General features: G+C 38.9%; 1 protein-coding gene across 7 annotated transcripts in view; it reads left to right on the top strand.

Annotated features, from left to right (window-relative positions):
• The window catches only part of hap1 (huntingtin associated protein 1), a 38737-nt gene that overhangs the window by 8607 nt on the left and 14805 nt on the right, over positions 1 to 15325 (top strand). For 5 of the 7 annotated variants that reach the window (XM_030729442.1, XM_030729450.1, XM_030729492.1 and 2 more), the window contains exons 3-6: positions 3454 to 3828; positions 4145 to 4333; positions 14776 to 14852; positions 15107 to 15223. In XM_030729442.1, coding sequence (XP_030585302.1) covers positions 3792 to 3828; positions 4145 to 4333; positions 14776 to 14852; positions 15107 to 15223 — 420 coding nt within the window. In that variant the 5' untranslated portion in view covers positions 3454 to 3791. Of the gene's footprint in view, positions 1 to 3453; positions 3829 to 4144; positions 4334 to 11048; positions 11448 to 14775; positions 14853 to 15106; positions 15224 to 15325 lie in introns of those variants that run through there. The other 2 variants (XM_030729467.1, XM_030729458.1) reach the window with 2 other exon arrangements.

The raw sequence follows: 15325 nt of genomic DNA on the forward strand, positions 1-15325 counted from the left end.
TTAGTGAGAAAGTGATTTCCCTACAAAACATCTCACATAGTTTTATTTACAGTTTTTAGAGCAAAGTAGGAAGGGGTATTTTATATTGCACAAAAAAGTAAAAATTAGGGGCAGTAGTGTTGCCTCGCAGCAAGAAGGTCCTGGGTTCGAATCCAACATCTGGCCCGGGCCTTTCTGTGTGACGTTTGCATGTTCTCCCCGTGTCTGCGTGGGTACTCTGGCTTCCTGCCACAGTCCAGAGACATGCAGTTTGTGGGGTTAGGTTAATTGATGAGTCTAAATTGCCCATAGGTGTGAATGTGAGTGTGAATGGTTGTCTATCTCTCTGTGTTAGCCCTGTGATAGGCTGGCGACCTGTCCAGGGTGTACCTCTCGCCCTATGGCAGTTGGGATAGCCCCGCCCCCACCATCACCCTGAATTGGATAAGTGGAAGAGAAATGGATGGATGGAGTAAAAATGAGAAAATGTACAAAAATGTGTACATCCTTTTTATAACTATTTTTCTTAAAATATTATTTCAAACTTGAATATATTGAAGAAGAAAACTTTAAATGGTGACTCTCTCTCTAAAGTTAGACGCTGGTGAATTTCACAATATTTTTACAAAAAATGTTTTGTTATAAATTAGTGAAGTGTCACTGGATGTTTCAGTAATTTATTTATTTTTGACTATCAAACATTGTTACTCTCTATAGGTAATATACTAACTTACTGGGGATTTTAAAAAAAATTTTTTTACAGCATTTTTAAAATGTTGACAAATGCTTTTATTCTTCTTTCACATCCTCTCTGACTGTCGCTTGACATCAATTAAAGGCAAATAGGCTTACAAATGAAAGCTTAGGGAAAAGCTGACTATCATTAAAACAGTTTGTGGACTTTGAACCTTGTTGTGTTCAGCTTTTTAGGTCAAAGCTATGCAAAAAAAGTACTTCTGCAAGAGGTCTGTCTCCTTTACTACAAAGTTTGGAAGAAATATCAAATTGAATAATTCTTTATTTGAAACATATTAAAACCAGTAAAACATGAGGACTGCAACCATGTGTTAAATGGTGTAAATCATTTTGGCTTTAGTGTTTACTGATAAGATAAGTTTTGAGTTTTAGCTCAGTTCTGCTACAGACTCTGCAGAAAGGATCAGGAGAAAAGAGGCTTTCAGCTAGTGTGCAGAATCTACCTTATTAAATCTGCTGGTGAAAGAAAGTGTTGACACTCTTTCTTTTTTTACCCTTTCTCTTAAGTCCTCATGTGTCAAATGCACCCCTCCTTGAAAGCCTTGAGTCCAGGCGTCCTCTCTCCCTCCCCCTCCTAGCTCTATCTTTCTGTCTGTGTGCCTCAGCTCACGTACACACCCTCCTGGAAGGGCATTGTTCGCACAGAGTACCAATGTAGAGCTTTTCAAGCACTCTTTACCTCTTCTGAGTTCATCTCAGTCCAGGCTTCAAGGTCAAAGGGAGGATTTTCTGCTTGTATTACACTATTTCAATTCAAGCCAATATCAACACCCACCTTGCTTCCTATATTTATTATTGTTTCATGAGATTAAATTTCTCTCCTGTCCTGGTTGTGGGTACGTTTCAAAAATCCCTGATGGCATTTTAAGTCTGTTTTGTGTCGTTTTTCCTCTTGCTGTTTTTGAGGTTGGTGCAGTAATCTCTGCAGTATCATAATCTGCTCGAATCGTGTCCTAGCTGATTACTCAACTGACTTTGGCGTCATGTCTAGGACACTAAAAAGACAACAATAAAAAAGAAAGGGAGATGGCTAATAACCGTGCCCTCACTGTCACCCCTAAGTGTGACGGGGGCATGCTCGGCTGCATGGGTAACTAACCAAACTACTACATTGGAACTGACATTGAGTTAATATGAAAAGCTTGGCTGTGCTCTATGACTGTGGTGTGACTCCTCTGACATCTATAAGAGAGAGAGAGAGAGAGGACTGATGGGAGTGTATTGGCCACAAACCAAAGCACTCAGCTGATTGGATGGACTGTGCAGTGGATAGCAGACACCAAAGTGGATAAAGAGAAACGGGGTCTCTGCTGGGGGTGGTGATAGGGATACTCATGCCAGGGGGATTTTAATTCATGTGTAATCAGACAGGTGTGTCTGATGGGTGGACTTGTAGTCTTGAGCTGTGTCATGTACATATGCCCGAGCTGAACTGGTAGGCTCGTAGCTGTTGCTTTAATTGGATCTAAGCCTTTGCCCTCTGGCCAACATGTTTTATTGACTGCAATAACTTGGCTGAGGTATCAGGTGTCCTTTTGTTAGCAGCCTGGGTAAACCATGAAGCCTTTATATATGATTTCAACTAATGAGAGATGCATTATTTGCAAATAAGATAGCACTAAATACAAGCTATTTGAGCTCTGTGAGAATATTTCTAATATCTACAGACACACAGTTAAAAATGTTTGTGTGGAAGTCTCCCCACATCAGCCAGCTATAGCTCAGACTGACTCAGACAGGAGGGTTGAGTTAGTATCTGGACAGATAAGTTCTGGGACACAAAGTAATAAAATTAGCTTCTTGCAAAGTGCCTCAAATAACAGATGTTCAAATAATAGTTTTAACATAAGACATCTTATGCACAAACACTGAACTCTGTATGTTTGGCCTACAGGATAAGTAATATTCACTAGCTCTTGCTCTAATGCATATGAATGTGGCATAATTTTAGGTTGTTCCTGATCATTGTGAAGCTTCAGGTGGTGGTGACTTTGTCTTTGTGACCTTGCAACACATATCGGCAAGACCTTGCTTTATTAATAGCGAAAGACTCTTTAATCAAAACAAACAATGTTGGGATGCAATAATTTACATAGTTAAAAAGTTCTGCAAAGAAAACAAGTTCAGCAATTGCCCCCCCCCCCCAAAAAAAGTAAACCTGCACTTTCTTTTATACTTAATTTTTATTATACTTCTGTTCCATTATTTAAAAAATAAAAACCTCCACTGTATTCCTGTAGAGTGAATGCAAAACAATAATATCTCTATCTCTTGTGTAGCATATATTATTATATATATTTATATATCTGTAGAGTTGAAAGCAAAACCTGCATTACACCATATAGCAGTCTGTGCATGTACTAATGTATATAAAATTGTATAGTTCTGTGAAAAAGTATGTTCCCCTTTCTGATTTCTAGTTTTTTGCATATTTTTTGCACTTAAATGTTTTAGATGATCAAACAAATTTCAATATTAGACAAAGATAACCCGAGTAAATTCAAAATCCAGTTTTTAAATAATGATTTTATTTATTAAGAGAAAATGGCTATCCAAACCTTTTGATAGGGGGCAAATATTTTTTCACAGTACTATGTATACAATATTCAGCAGTGTAATTGTAATAGTATCATGCAGATAACTGCGTGTGACACCTTCTAATGTTTCTACTCTTTTGTTTCCTTCCCTCTCTTCCTCTTTGCATTGTCCTCTCTGTAGTCATTACCTTCAGTCCCAGTGAGAGCCCAATGCCCTGGATGCCTGTGTTGTCTCCCTGAGCAACAGGGGGGGGGGGGTCTGAGTCTCTGAGTGGGGCACCTGGCTCTGAGTTGACCTTCACCCTGAACCCCGCAGACCCAGCCAAGCTGTCCCACCCTGCCTTCCCTCCCTTTTCTTCTTCTCCTCTTTCTTCTCTTTCTCCTCCCTTCTGGTCTCCACAGGCCCATCTGGACACCCAGTTCTCCTTCTCCCTCAATGAGGGGCAGGGGGAGGCGCCGGGGTCCCTGGGTGTGGACCCCCAGCCTCTTAACATTGGTTCACAGGGGTACTATAGTGACATGGGACGGCCCTGCCATGATGTGTCTACGCTAACTGGTAGGTAATCTTTTTTTTTTTTAAAGATTTAAAATAGTGAGTACTCCATCTAAATATATGAATGAAAACTTCACTTAAGCAGTCTGCATATGCCTTCAGTTCATTCTGACTTGGTGCTTATTTATTAGGAGGAGAGCATTGTAGGTTCAATTATTTGTCAGTAGAGGGCAGTGTGCTATAGCAGGTGACATTGGCTTTGCTTTTGTTCTTAATGTCCATTTCCTTTCTTTGTTTTTCCTCTGTCCTACATAAATCTATACACTCATCAATCATCATACAAAACATGCACGCACACACAAATACTCCCCACACTCAGACCTTTGTTCAGACCTGCCAGAGCTGGAGATAGTGAGCCTCTTATCAGAAGGTCAACCCAACTACACTCTTCGAGCAGACAGTGTGTTTGGATATGACAATGACGATTGGCTGCACACTCCCCTGGTGCCACCAGAGGTCGTACTGGGACTCACATATGAGCAGATTGAGGAAACCCTCAAATATTTCCGTGAGTACTGTTTCATGTCCACTCTGACTGAACTATACAACACAGACAGTTGTACCTTCTTGTCTTTATTGAAGCTAATTAATCACTCACAGTCCAGGCTGGATAAAGTAAGTGGACTCTCAAATTTTTCTTCAGCAGCAACAGCCTTGCTGAGGTGTTTCCTGTAGCTGCTTATGAGACTTGCACAATGATAAGTAGGAATTTTAAACCATTCTCCATCAAAACTGCACAGTCTTAAGAGCATGGTTGAGATTCCAGAAGACCAGAAATTGGCAGGTCCACCACTGGTGCACTGTGCTTTTCACAGATTAGAGCAGGTTCACCCTGAGCACATACAGTGTATCACAAAAGTGAGTACACCCCTCACATGTCTGCATATATTTAAGTATATCTTTTCATGGGACAACACTGACAAAATGACACTTTGACACAATGAAAAATAGTCTGTGTGCAGCTTATATAACAGTCGTCATGTATAGCAACAATTCATCTTTTAGGATCCTCAGAGAGTTCTTTGCCATGAGGTGCCATGTTGGAACTTTCAGTGACCAATATGAGAGAGTGTGAGAGCTGTACTACAAAATTGAACACACCTGCTCCCTATGCACACCTGAGGCCTAGTAACACTAACGAGTCACATGACATTTTGGAGGGGAAATGACAAGCAGTGCTCAATTTGGACATTTATGGGTGTAGTCTCTTAGGGGGGTACTCACTTTTGTTGCTGCTGGTTTAGACATTAATAGCTGTATATTGAGTTATTTTGAGGGAAGAATAAATTTACACTGTTATATAAGCTGCACACAGACTACCTTTCAAAGAGTCATTTTGTCAGTGTTGTCCCATGAAAAGATATACTTAAATATCTGCAGAAATGTGAGGGGTGTACTCACTTTTGTGATACACTGTATGACAGACATGAACTTTATGCTGAACTTTATGCTGTCTGCAACATCGTTCAGCATGACCGGTTTGGTGGTGACTCAATGATGGCCTGGGGAGGCATGTGGCAAGACTATGCAGAAAGCTGCTGGAGGAGGCATGCATATAAACACATGGGGGCTATATAAACTGAGTACCATTTTGAGTTGCTGCAATTAATTTTAGCAAAATGGACTAGCCTGCTGCATCTTTTTTTCACTTGGACACACTCACCTATTCATATGCATGGATGACTGGTACTGTATGTATATAAATGTACACATGTATATAATGTGTATATATGTATATGTATATACATGGATATACATTTATATCAATGCTGGAAATCATGATCAGCAATTGTAAGATTGGAATAATCACAAAACAGAAGGTGCAGTTTTTATATAAAAATGAAGCTTTACAGCCAAAAGAGGAAAAAAAAAATTTAAAGAAACTTTATAAAACAGTATAAAACTAAAAAAAGGCACATGAAGGATCAAAAAGTTAAATCCAGACATATTTTTCAAATGGGCATGTAGTATTTTTTTAATATAATTAATGTTGTCTGTTGTTTAAAGAAAAAAGAAAAAAAAATGAGGAAAAAACAGGGAAATACTAACTGGGTTAAAGAGTTTATCTACCAAGATATCCATCAGTCAGTTTTAGAGGGTACAGAAAGGGACACCTCTTTTTCTATGCCTTAAAATTAAATTTAAGCTGCATACACAATGGAATTGATTCACACTGACGTGGCGACCAGAGACCACAGAAAATGAATGACGTTCCGCGACTTCAAGGGAGAAATAACCACTGGTGACAGGAAATAGGCAGGACCAAAAATAATCTTCCAGGCGAGCACCTGCAGCAGCTACCAGTGAGAGCAAAGAATATGGTTGCTTGACATATGACCTAGTAGTAAATGCATTAGAGCCTAGAATGTCTGCAAGCGACCAGCCATCAGCTTCGAAGTGATGTTCAACAAGGAAATTCAATGAGCATACTCTGTTTTGTCCTGCTCTTTGACTCTAAATGGAACCTAAATACATAAAATGAACATCCTATTATATTAGACTAGAATGTAGGAATTTGGGCTGTAAACTGAAAAGGACTGTGCAATTAGGTTGTTATCTCTTAGACTTTTATACAATCCAATCTCTTTTTAATTTATTTAACACAATGTTGGAGGGCAGAGTAGCAGGAAACATTATCGCACTCAGCTCCTCGTGTGGCGTGCTAATAATTTGCATATGCTAATTTTTCTCTGAAGTAGTGTGCCTCTAATGAATCAGGGTGTGCTAAAGAAACCTTCTGCAAGAATCTTCTAAAAAATCTTTACAATCATACAAAATTATCTCCATTTGAAAGGGTTTCCCTATTATCAGTGCATTCCTTCCACAGGAGTGCTATATCCCCGGTCGAGCGGATACTTTGAAACGGACCCATTTAAGGCCGTCATCTAATCTTGTTTATGTTCATGAACCTATTTCCGAGGAGGTTTGACCTTTGACATGTCACTTTGACAACCAACCAAACAACAGTTTCAGAGAACAGGTAATTCTAGGATGACACCAGATCGTCAACAATAGCTGTAATCCTGCTAAAACGTTAATCCAAGTATGGAAAATGGGCCCTCAAATCAACGTACCTTTTGTGGAAGTTGTAACCACAGAGGTTCATCTACTTTTTCCCAAATCTGTATTCACTGAGCTCAGCAAAGACATGAAAATTATAACTGCGTGTTTGTAGTTAATCCGATTATATCTATGCAGTGGTGAGTTTATATTGCATCGTAACAAACTGTAGTATGTATGGATTTCATGCAAAAATAAGTTCTACTTCATGTTTCACAAATGATTTTTGATATAATGAATTTAAGGATGGGTGACTTGAGTTGTGGTAAATTCTAGTGTTTCCTCTTGTTGTATTGCTGCCTTTTTACTGGGCTCCATCTTCCAAAATGTTTCACTGCTGGCATTTTTGCTAAAAGTGACTTCAGCTCCTTGTGGTTGTTTTTACCTTTAAAACATAGCGAGTGTAACATCGCACGTAATGTATCTTCACAAGGAAGTAAGAATTAAAATGTAGGAGCCATCCCAACAGTAAAACCAATCAATCATTAATTTTTAGCCTTTTGTTTTCAAGCTTGCCTGAGTGAAGTTGTAAGACTTGTTGAACATTAATATGTTCCTTTGATGGTTGGCTAAGAATTGTATCATTAGCTTTGTATTAGCTTTGCAAAAAGGAAGGCAAGACCATAAATGTGAAGGTGCACATGTCCACGTAGTAAGTGAAAGTTGACATGTCAGTAGTTTTAGAGCACACAAAGCACATTCTTGTTTTTTTTGCTTGGTTAGGCTATAAAGAGGACAGTACTCAGAAGAATGATTGTTAGCTGCACTACTGTGTTTCATCAGTTATGGTTTATAAACTTTGTCCTTCGCCTGGTGCTAATCTCTGTTTGCAATTTCCAATAATAATCTGGAAAATCAATAAGAAATACCAAGTTTGATGAATATTTCTTTGCCATATGTGGACTGTTACATAGCATTTTCTACTCTATTTGAGCACTCAGTGGTTTCTTAGTACAATCCCTGTTCACCCATTCATACAAATGCATTTTTCTATGCCTAAACATTTTTAACCTAATATTGATACACATGGATGCATCAGGAATGACTTGTTCAGTATCATGCAGACTAGAGGAGCTGGGGATTGAACCACCGACCTTTCAATTGGTAGACATCCTGCTCTACATCCTGATCAACAGCCACATTTTAGTGCATTTATTCTTTGTGATCAAGGATTGACTGGACAAACTAACTAGTGGTATAAACCAGTAGTTTTTAAGTCTTTAAACTTGAAATATTACATATGACATCCATTAAATTGCATTATAGACATGACAGCAAATATGAACTATCTGTGATATATGGTCATCACTTTTCTTAATGTTTAATTTGGCTAGTAGGAAATAAAACAAGATTTCTGTCTTTCTGGTCATACTGTGCACTTAGTCTCTCTTGCACGCACGCACGCACCACTTTTAGGTGACACATTTGTGAATCACAGATGTCAAATGTCACCAATCCGGTTAAGCGATCACGGCTTTTAAGGAGTTTATGCTGCAGCTCAGTAAACTGTATATCCTAATGGCGACTCTGACATCACCGCAAAGACAATGTTGGCAGACACTTGCTGCAGGAATCCAGAACGTATTTAAAATCAGATGCATAGGTTGTCTAGACTTGTGGGTTGACCGGAGGTTGTGTCCAAACTTAAACAAGAAACTTGTTACAACTGTTACGGAAGCCAGATGAAAATCTGCGTGTGTGTGTCCAGGTGTGGCACATGTACATGATGGGCCCAAGCGCATGTGCATTGTCCAGTAGTCAGCATGAACTACTGTAAGGTAGCTGCATGACTGATCATTTTCAGCATCTTTAGTGACTATCCTGAAGCATGTTGACCTGGTCTCAAATTTTAAAATAGAATTGATGAGGGAGTCTTAGGAGTCTATTCTTTAGTCCTTTGGGGTATTAAGTTTTGCATTCACTAAAATTATACACTTTGTAACAAATCTTTTTATGTATGAAACTAAATTTGTAATAATGCCCTATTACCTTCTAGTTTTTTAAGGGGGTTAAGGAACAGCTTTGCTTTTTTTATGCTTTGTAGCCAAAACTTCATTCTGGATAACCTTCTGTCCCTATAACCCTGATTTATAGTAATAGGATTGCATGTTTGTGTCCTCATAATGCTAAGGCTGTACCTACATGATGCCAACTCACGTATTGCTATATGGAACAGGACAGACTAACTTGACCCATGCAGATTGTGCCATGCTGCAGTGTCTCTTTTTGGCAAGTGCCATATGGTGGTGTTTGAGTTCTTTACTTAAGCTCGCAGCCTCCTCCTCTGTGCTATTTCTTTGTGTTTTATTTGCAGGCTTGCACTGCTTTAATATATATCCTGTCAGTCATTTATAAAATTGAGATTTAATCTCTTTCTAAATATTGATCAGCACTATTGTTGAAATTTCTGCATATTTCCTCATTGTGTAAAATCTTGACATACCACTGGTTGTTTAAGTTGTTTAATCAATATTTATAGAACGATAATAGATCAAAGCGTAAGGGCTCCTTAGCGGTGTCGAGCCCACTCAGTTCTCTGTTTTTGTTTTATAGTCCACAGCTTCACATCGTTTGAAATAAATACAAATTTTTAGTGTGGGAAATGTAATTGCATAACCTAATATGAAAGCAGTTATGAACTAAATAAACCCTGAGTAGCATAGCTGCTTTGTCAAAGAAGTATTTGACATTTTAAATGCTACCAACAATAACAAAAATGATTCACAAAACCACTGATCCTTAACAAGAAATACATGGTAAATGACTATGAAGGGGCTCAGGCATGCAGTGCAGCAAAAGGAGCTCACTTCTCACTTCTATGGTTCACTTAGAAACCTTGTTCTCCAGCATGTTTGATTTTGTTGTTGGGATTTGGCAGACTACCGGTAGAGCGTTTCATGATTAATGATCATAAAGTTATCAGAACCAGACAAACGAGCACTATGTGATTATTGTGCACGGTGTTACTCCAGGTGCTCTGAAGCAAAACGAGGTGGCAAGCGACCTTCCAGGGTGTTCCCCTGTATAAATATATCCCATATCAGCTCGGTGATATCAGCTCTCAGTTTGCAGACTGGTATCGGTGGCATTTGGTTCTTAGTAAACACAGAACCACACAATGAGCTACACAAAGGTGCTATTTGATGTTATCAAGTTGTTGTTCAAAATTTATAAGGCGTCCTTTAAGGAATATATGTGCAGGATTGTTCTTTTAAAAATCAAAGTGCTAGACTACTGCTTTGCTTTTGTTATTGGCTGTTGAAGCACTTGTCACATTTTTATTATTGTACAGTAGGCAAAGTCCACAAAATCATTTCTTCCCTATAACCATCTGTTTTCCTTTTAGTTATGTTGGTGAAGTGATTATTAACTTCTAGTGGTTGAACCATTCCTTCGAAGGATTTGCACGTAATCCATGTGCGTTCTTCAGGGAACAACAAATGCTTGCACGTGAATGTGATCGCTCAGATGGCAAAAGTTGTCTCTGCTGTCTCTTGCAGCATTTGACCTGCAGACAGTCAGTTTGTGGGTGAAAAATGAATGAGGAGATAAATATTTGATTGTAAGAAACTGCTTTGGTTGGAATAACAGCTGAAACCACAAGCTGGACAAACTGGACAGTGAATATTATGAGGGATTGTAGAATCACTGTGGATCGTCAACACTCATAATATCTGTAGTATTTTTATTAAAGATTGTCCCAAGGAAAATAATTACTTTAGATTCTCATCTGTGTAAACATATTCTCAGTATTTAAATTTAGGGGTTACCGCCTCCATCAGACCCCTGTCGGGTGGGTGTGGCTCTGCCTGCACCAGTATTACGCAGAGCCCCTCTCTGTAGCTGGTATTGCGTATGTGAGAAGAATTAGACCAGTCACTGCATGGGTGGAAGCAACCATCTCTCTCAATTTACAGGGGTGGGTGGGCTTTGTGCAGCATCCCCTTAAACTGCATCAGATCCCCTAACCAGAATTATTTTCTGTTGTAGTCATTTACCACTCATGTATTTTAATAATTGCTGACCATGATTAATATAATTTTTTTTTTTGGCTTGCCATTTAGACTTTGATGCTTCCTTTATCCCTCCTCCTCTTCTTCCCTTCTTTTCTTACCCGGTAGTCCAACGTGGCCAGGTGAAGGCAGGCAGGCGTGACGACAGATGGCCCTTACAGTCTGAGGGATTATATATTAACACCAAGCAGCTCAGATTCTCATGCACACACAAATAGAGGCGTATACACTCACTCACGTAGCCTAGTTGATATCGTTCTTCCCCTACACACACACACCAGCAGATTCATGCCAGAGACACAAATGGTGTGTCACAGAACAGCTGACAGACAGTAGAAGCAGTAGAAAGAGGGATTTTACCCATGGACGGAGATGCAGAGAGCAGTTTTTCTTCCATCACCATGGAAGTGTGGAGCTCCTCAGCATCTGAGGGAGAAGAAGAGGAGAGGAGCACTTCCAGTCGTGTGGATGAAATAGTGGAGGAGAACATATGCCACAACAGCAATAACAATAACAACAACGACAACCTTTGCAGGGAGGTGACACAAGGTGAGATGTGCATAATGTGACAGTGAGCAGGAAAAGGCAGGTGGGCATCAGACTGTATTGATCCTGTTCTGCAGAGCCCACGCTTAGAAAATAGAATTAAGAAAATGTAGAAGTAAAGAGTAAAAGGGGAAAGGTCAAGTGCACGTCAGAGATTTGTGGTGTACTTTGTGGTACATTGCGTTGTCACAGTCCCTGTTATCTAAGCACTTTAATATTTAATGGTGTGCTGCATATACTGCAGAGGGCAGTTATGTCACTGAGGATACATCATGCAAATGAAGATTAACCTTCAATAAAAGCTTGTTTTTTGCAGCCTTGCTAAAAGCTTTAGTTCAAAATTAAAGTGCACCAAAAGGTGTAAAGTTTAGTAAATATGTTCAGTTTCAATGTTGCCGCTTAGTGTTATGAAGGTCACTGCACCTCCACGCATGCTGCAGCAGCATAACCAAGACGTTCATACATATAAGCAGTGATAATTGGCAGCAACTTCAATTTGTGTTTTTTTTTTTTGTTTAAGGCTGTTTTTTATTGTATGAGTGCAATGTTACAGTATATATGTTTTACAGATTTTCTTCCTCCTGCAAAAAAAACAAAACAAAAAAAACTCGAACAAAAAAAACCCCCCATTGGGTCATTTTATGAATGACTGGTGTTAAATGAGTTTTGCTTTTGAGGAACAAAAACTGCAAGTGCATTAATTGTGCTGTTGCCCAAATTCCAGTCCTGCAATGTCAGGAGTCTTCGCTTTTTCCTAAGTGTGATTAGTGCATTTAAATATGCCAATTTAAACTGATATATGCCAAACAGGGAAGTTTTACAATATAATTTGAGGGCATTTCCTTGCTTTGCATGCCAGTACAAATTTAAAATTCTTGCAGTATTTTATAAATGAATGCATATAGAGTTTTCTTATCCAAGTGGGCATGTGGGTGGCACCAGTGACATGGGCACTTTATGTGCATTTACAGCTGTTTTTCTGGCTTGTGCTGCATGTTGTGTGGGTGTGTTTATCACATTAGATACTGAAACAATGAAGGGTGCAGTCCAAATGTTATCCACAAATGTAAGTCCATATATTTCTTTTTAGTGACCTATATTCTAACTCAAGTTGTTGACATGTTTAAACTGCATTAAAAATGTACATTAGGAAGTGCTGCGAGGCAAATATTTGCTCCTGCCAGTCTTGTCAAATGGTCAGAACAAATATCCTTCAGAACAATAGAGATCAATGATCACTGTGAATGTTATTCCTGGAGCTCATCCACATTTGTCTGATCCCCACGACTTAACAGACGTCATAAGTGTACCTAAGTCATTAAGGAACAGTATTAGACTAGCACTTCATTGTACTTGCCTGGATTTAGCTCAGCCTAGACCCCAAAACCTTCTAGCTGGCACAGTGGAACCTCTTCCCTTGATCTGCTTTGTGCTATAGCAGCTGGGTTAAGAGGAAATAAATCAGGTTTTTTGGCTAGTGAGACTTGAAGGGGGTGTATTAATACACAGCAGTCTTACTTCACTTTAATGTTCCTGTAGCCACTGATATGAGATAATAAAATGTAAAGCGGAGCTCTGTTTCTTGCTGGTTTAACGTGAATGACTGGATCTTATTTTAGACGAGTGTGAATGAAAGTGTGCACCTGTCAGCAGTCCTGCTGCACACTTTGCTTTTAGCACAGGTGCTGCACCTTCAGGACAATAGGATTTAAGGAAGTTAAACTATTATCTGATTAACCTTTTTAATTTATAGACTGCATTGTGATCATTACACTTTTAGCCGTTTAGCGCTCAAGGAGACTTGCATCACTGTGCTGATTTGTAGTTTACTTTCCTGTTTGGAGTATTATTGACCTTGAAGTCTGTCGTTGAACACTGAATTATTTTCATTAGCAGATTAATTTTCAGGATTTTTTTTTTAACACACACGTGTTTGATTTTATTCATGTTTTAAAGATATTGGAATTTAATACAAGCCATTAGAAAACAAGGCACTGTCTGCCCTGGCTTTTCGGATGCAGGCTTAACCAACAGTGCTAGATTTATCATTCAGTGGAGTGCTTTTGTCCTGCTGCAGTGTCCTTGAGAGAAACATACTATCCTGCCAGCTGACCTGTTACATAGCCAAGAGTGAGCATTAAATTCAGAGGGTGCTAAGCATCATTTGTCATCTCTGCGCCCTAGAATCAACTTTATGGCTTTGACACATGACGTCCATTTCTGTGCTTGAGAAATGTTCAACAAAATTATAAAGTTTTAATTTTTTCTTTAATCTGCTTAGCAAAGTACTTGTACAGATTGCTACAGTACAGTCCACAATGAGGTTGGGTTCCTTCCATTAGGCTGATTAGACACTGATACAGCTATCCAATCACTGTGTTTGTAGGCCAAATTCAGGACCTCAGTCTAATTAATCTATGGCGGCTTCCCATCTCTTTAGCTAAGCTTTCTTTTGAAGTAAGATTATGTAACTGATTTTGGTTTAGAAATGCTGTATGTGGTGTCATTCACAGAATCACAGGCTAATCTAGCCACTGTCTGCACATCTGTAAGCAGATTCTAAAAGATTGTATATTTGCATTTTACACAAATGAGGAGTACCATGAAACAATACCTACAGTTGCAGGCATTATTACAAAGAAATACATAAAGTGAAACCACAATATTGTACTTATTAGTCAGTGTCTGAAAAAATGACCTGTTGAAACTTAAAATGGTAGCAAATTAGAAATGTTTATTACCTGAATGACTTTAATTTAAAATCTGTCTGAACTGTCCCAAACCACTGACTAATTAATCCTTATTGACTTTTCTTGTTTATGTCCACTTTTCTACAGGATGTAAACAAATGTTATAGGTCAATAGCCAGTCAGCATTATCCTTTCCTGGTTACCAATATAGGCCTACGTGTAGTTCCAACACATAGACCTATATTGGTATCCAGGAGAACGAGGTCTTTAGTGGTGTCTTATCTGGGCTAAAAAGGATCAAGCTAAGAGGATCAGTATGTGGCTGACCATGTGAAGATGTTATGGTCTTTAGACTTGAAGTTGCAAACCAAAAACAGCAACTTTGAGTAGAAAATCAAAAGGAAAGGGATTTAACAGTATCGGGCAAGAATTGTCTGGCCAGCATAATATTGCATAACTTATTAAAGGTATTTGTAAAGTAGAAATAGCAATAGATCAAAGTGACAAAAGCTATCGAGTTGTCTAGATAAACTTAACCCGTCCTGTTGTTAGCATGGTTAATTTGTTGCATTGCCCTTCCATTGCCATCTACAGTTGTCTCTTTCTCCATTCATCAAATCCCTCTCTCCTCCCTCCCTCAGTGTTGTCATCAGACAGAGTTGGCCAGGTCACCAAGACATATCATGATATTAAGGCAGTCACCCACCTGCTGGAGGAGGTAAGAGAGAGACGCACAGCAGATGAATGGGATTTAAGAGGATTAAAATAATCTGCCTCACAGATCATCACTGTTTGTGACCATTTCCTGTAGTTTTTTCCCCCCCTTTCAGTCCTATTTGATAAATATAGTAGATACATTTTGGTCTCACAACGGATTTAAACTTTCTGATTTAAACTGCATTTACGTAATCAAAACAGTAAAAAATATAAACATACTTCTGTTTGTTTATTTATTTGTTTATGACTTTCCAGAAAGAGCGAGATCTGGAATTAGCAGCACGGATTGGGCAGTCCCTTCTGAAGCAAAACCAAGAACTAACATCACGCAATGAAATGCTGGATGAACAGCTTGAAATTGCAAAGGAGGAGGTAAAAAGAAAACCTCATGATACACACCTGTACAGTCAGAGCAAAATATTGGATCTTTATTGTGTCACAGCATCCTGAGCTGAAGTGGTCGTGACTTGTTTT

The sequence above is a fragment of the Archocentrus centrarchus genome, chromosome 1 (genome assembly GCF_007364275.1).
Source record: "Archocentrus centrarchus isolate MPI-CPG fArcCen1 chromosome 1, fArcCen1, whole genome shotgun sequence".
NCBI classification, from domain to species: Eukaryota; Metazoa; Chordata; class Actinopteri; order Cichliformes; family Cichlidae; genus Archocentrus; species Archocentrus centrarchus.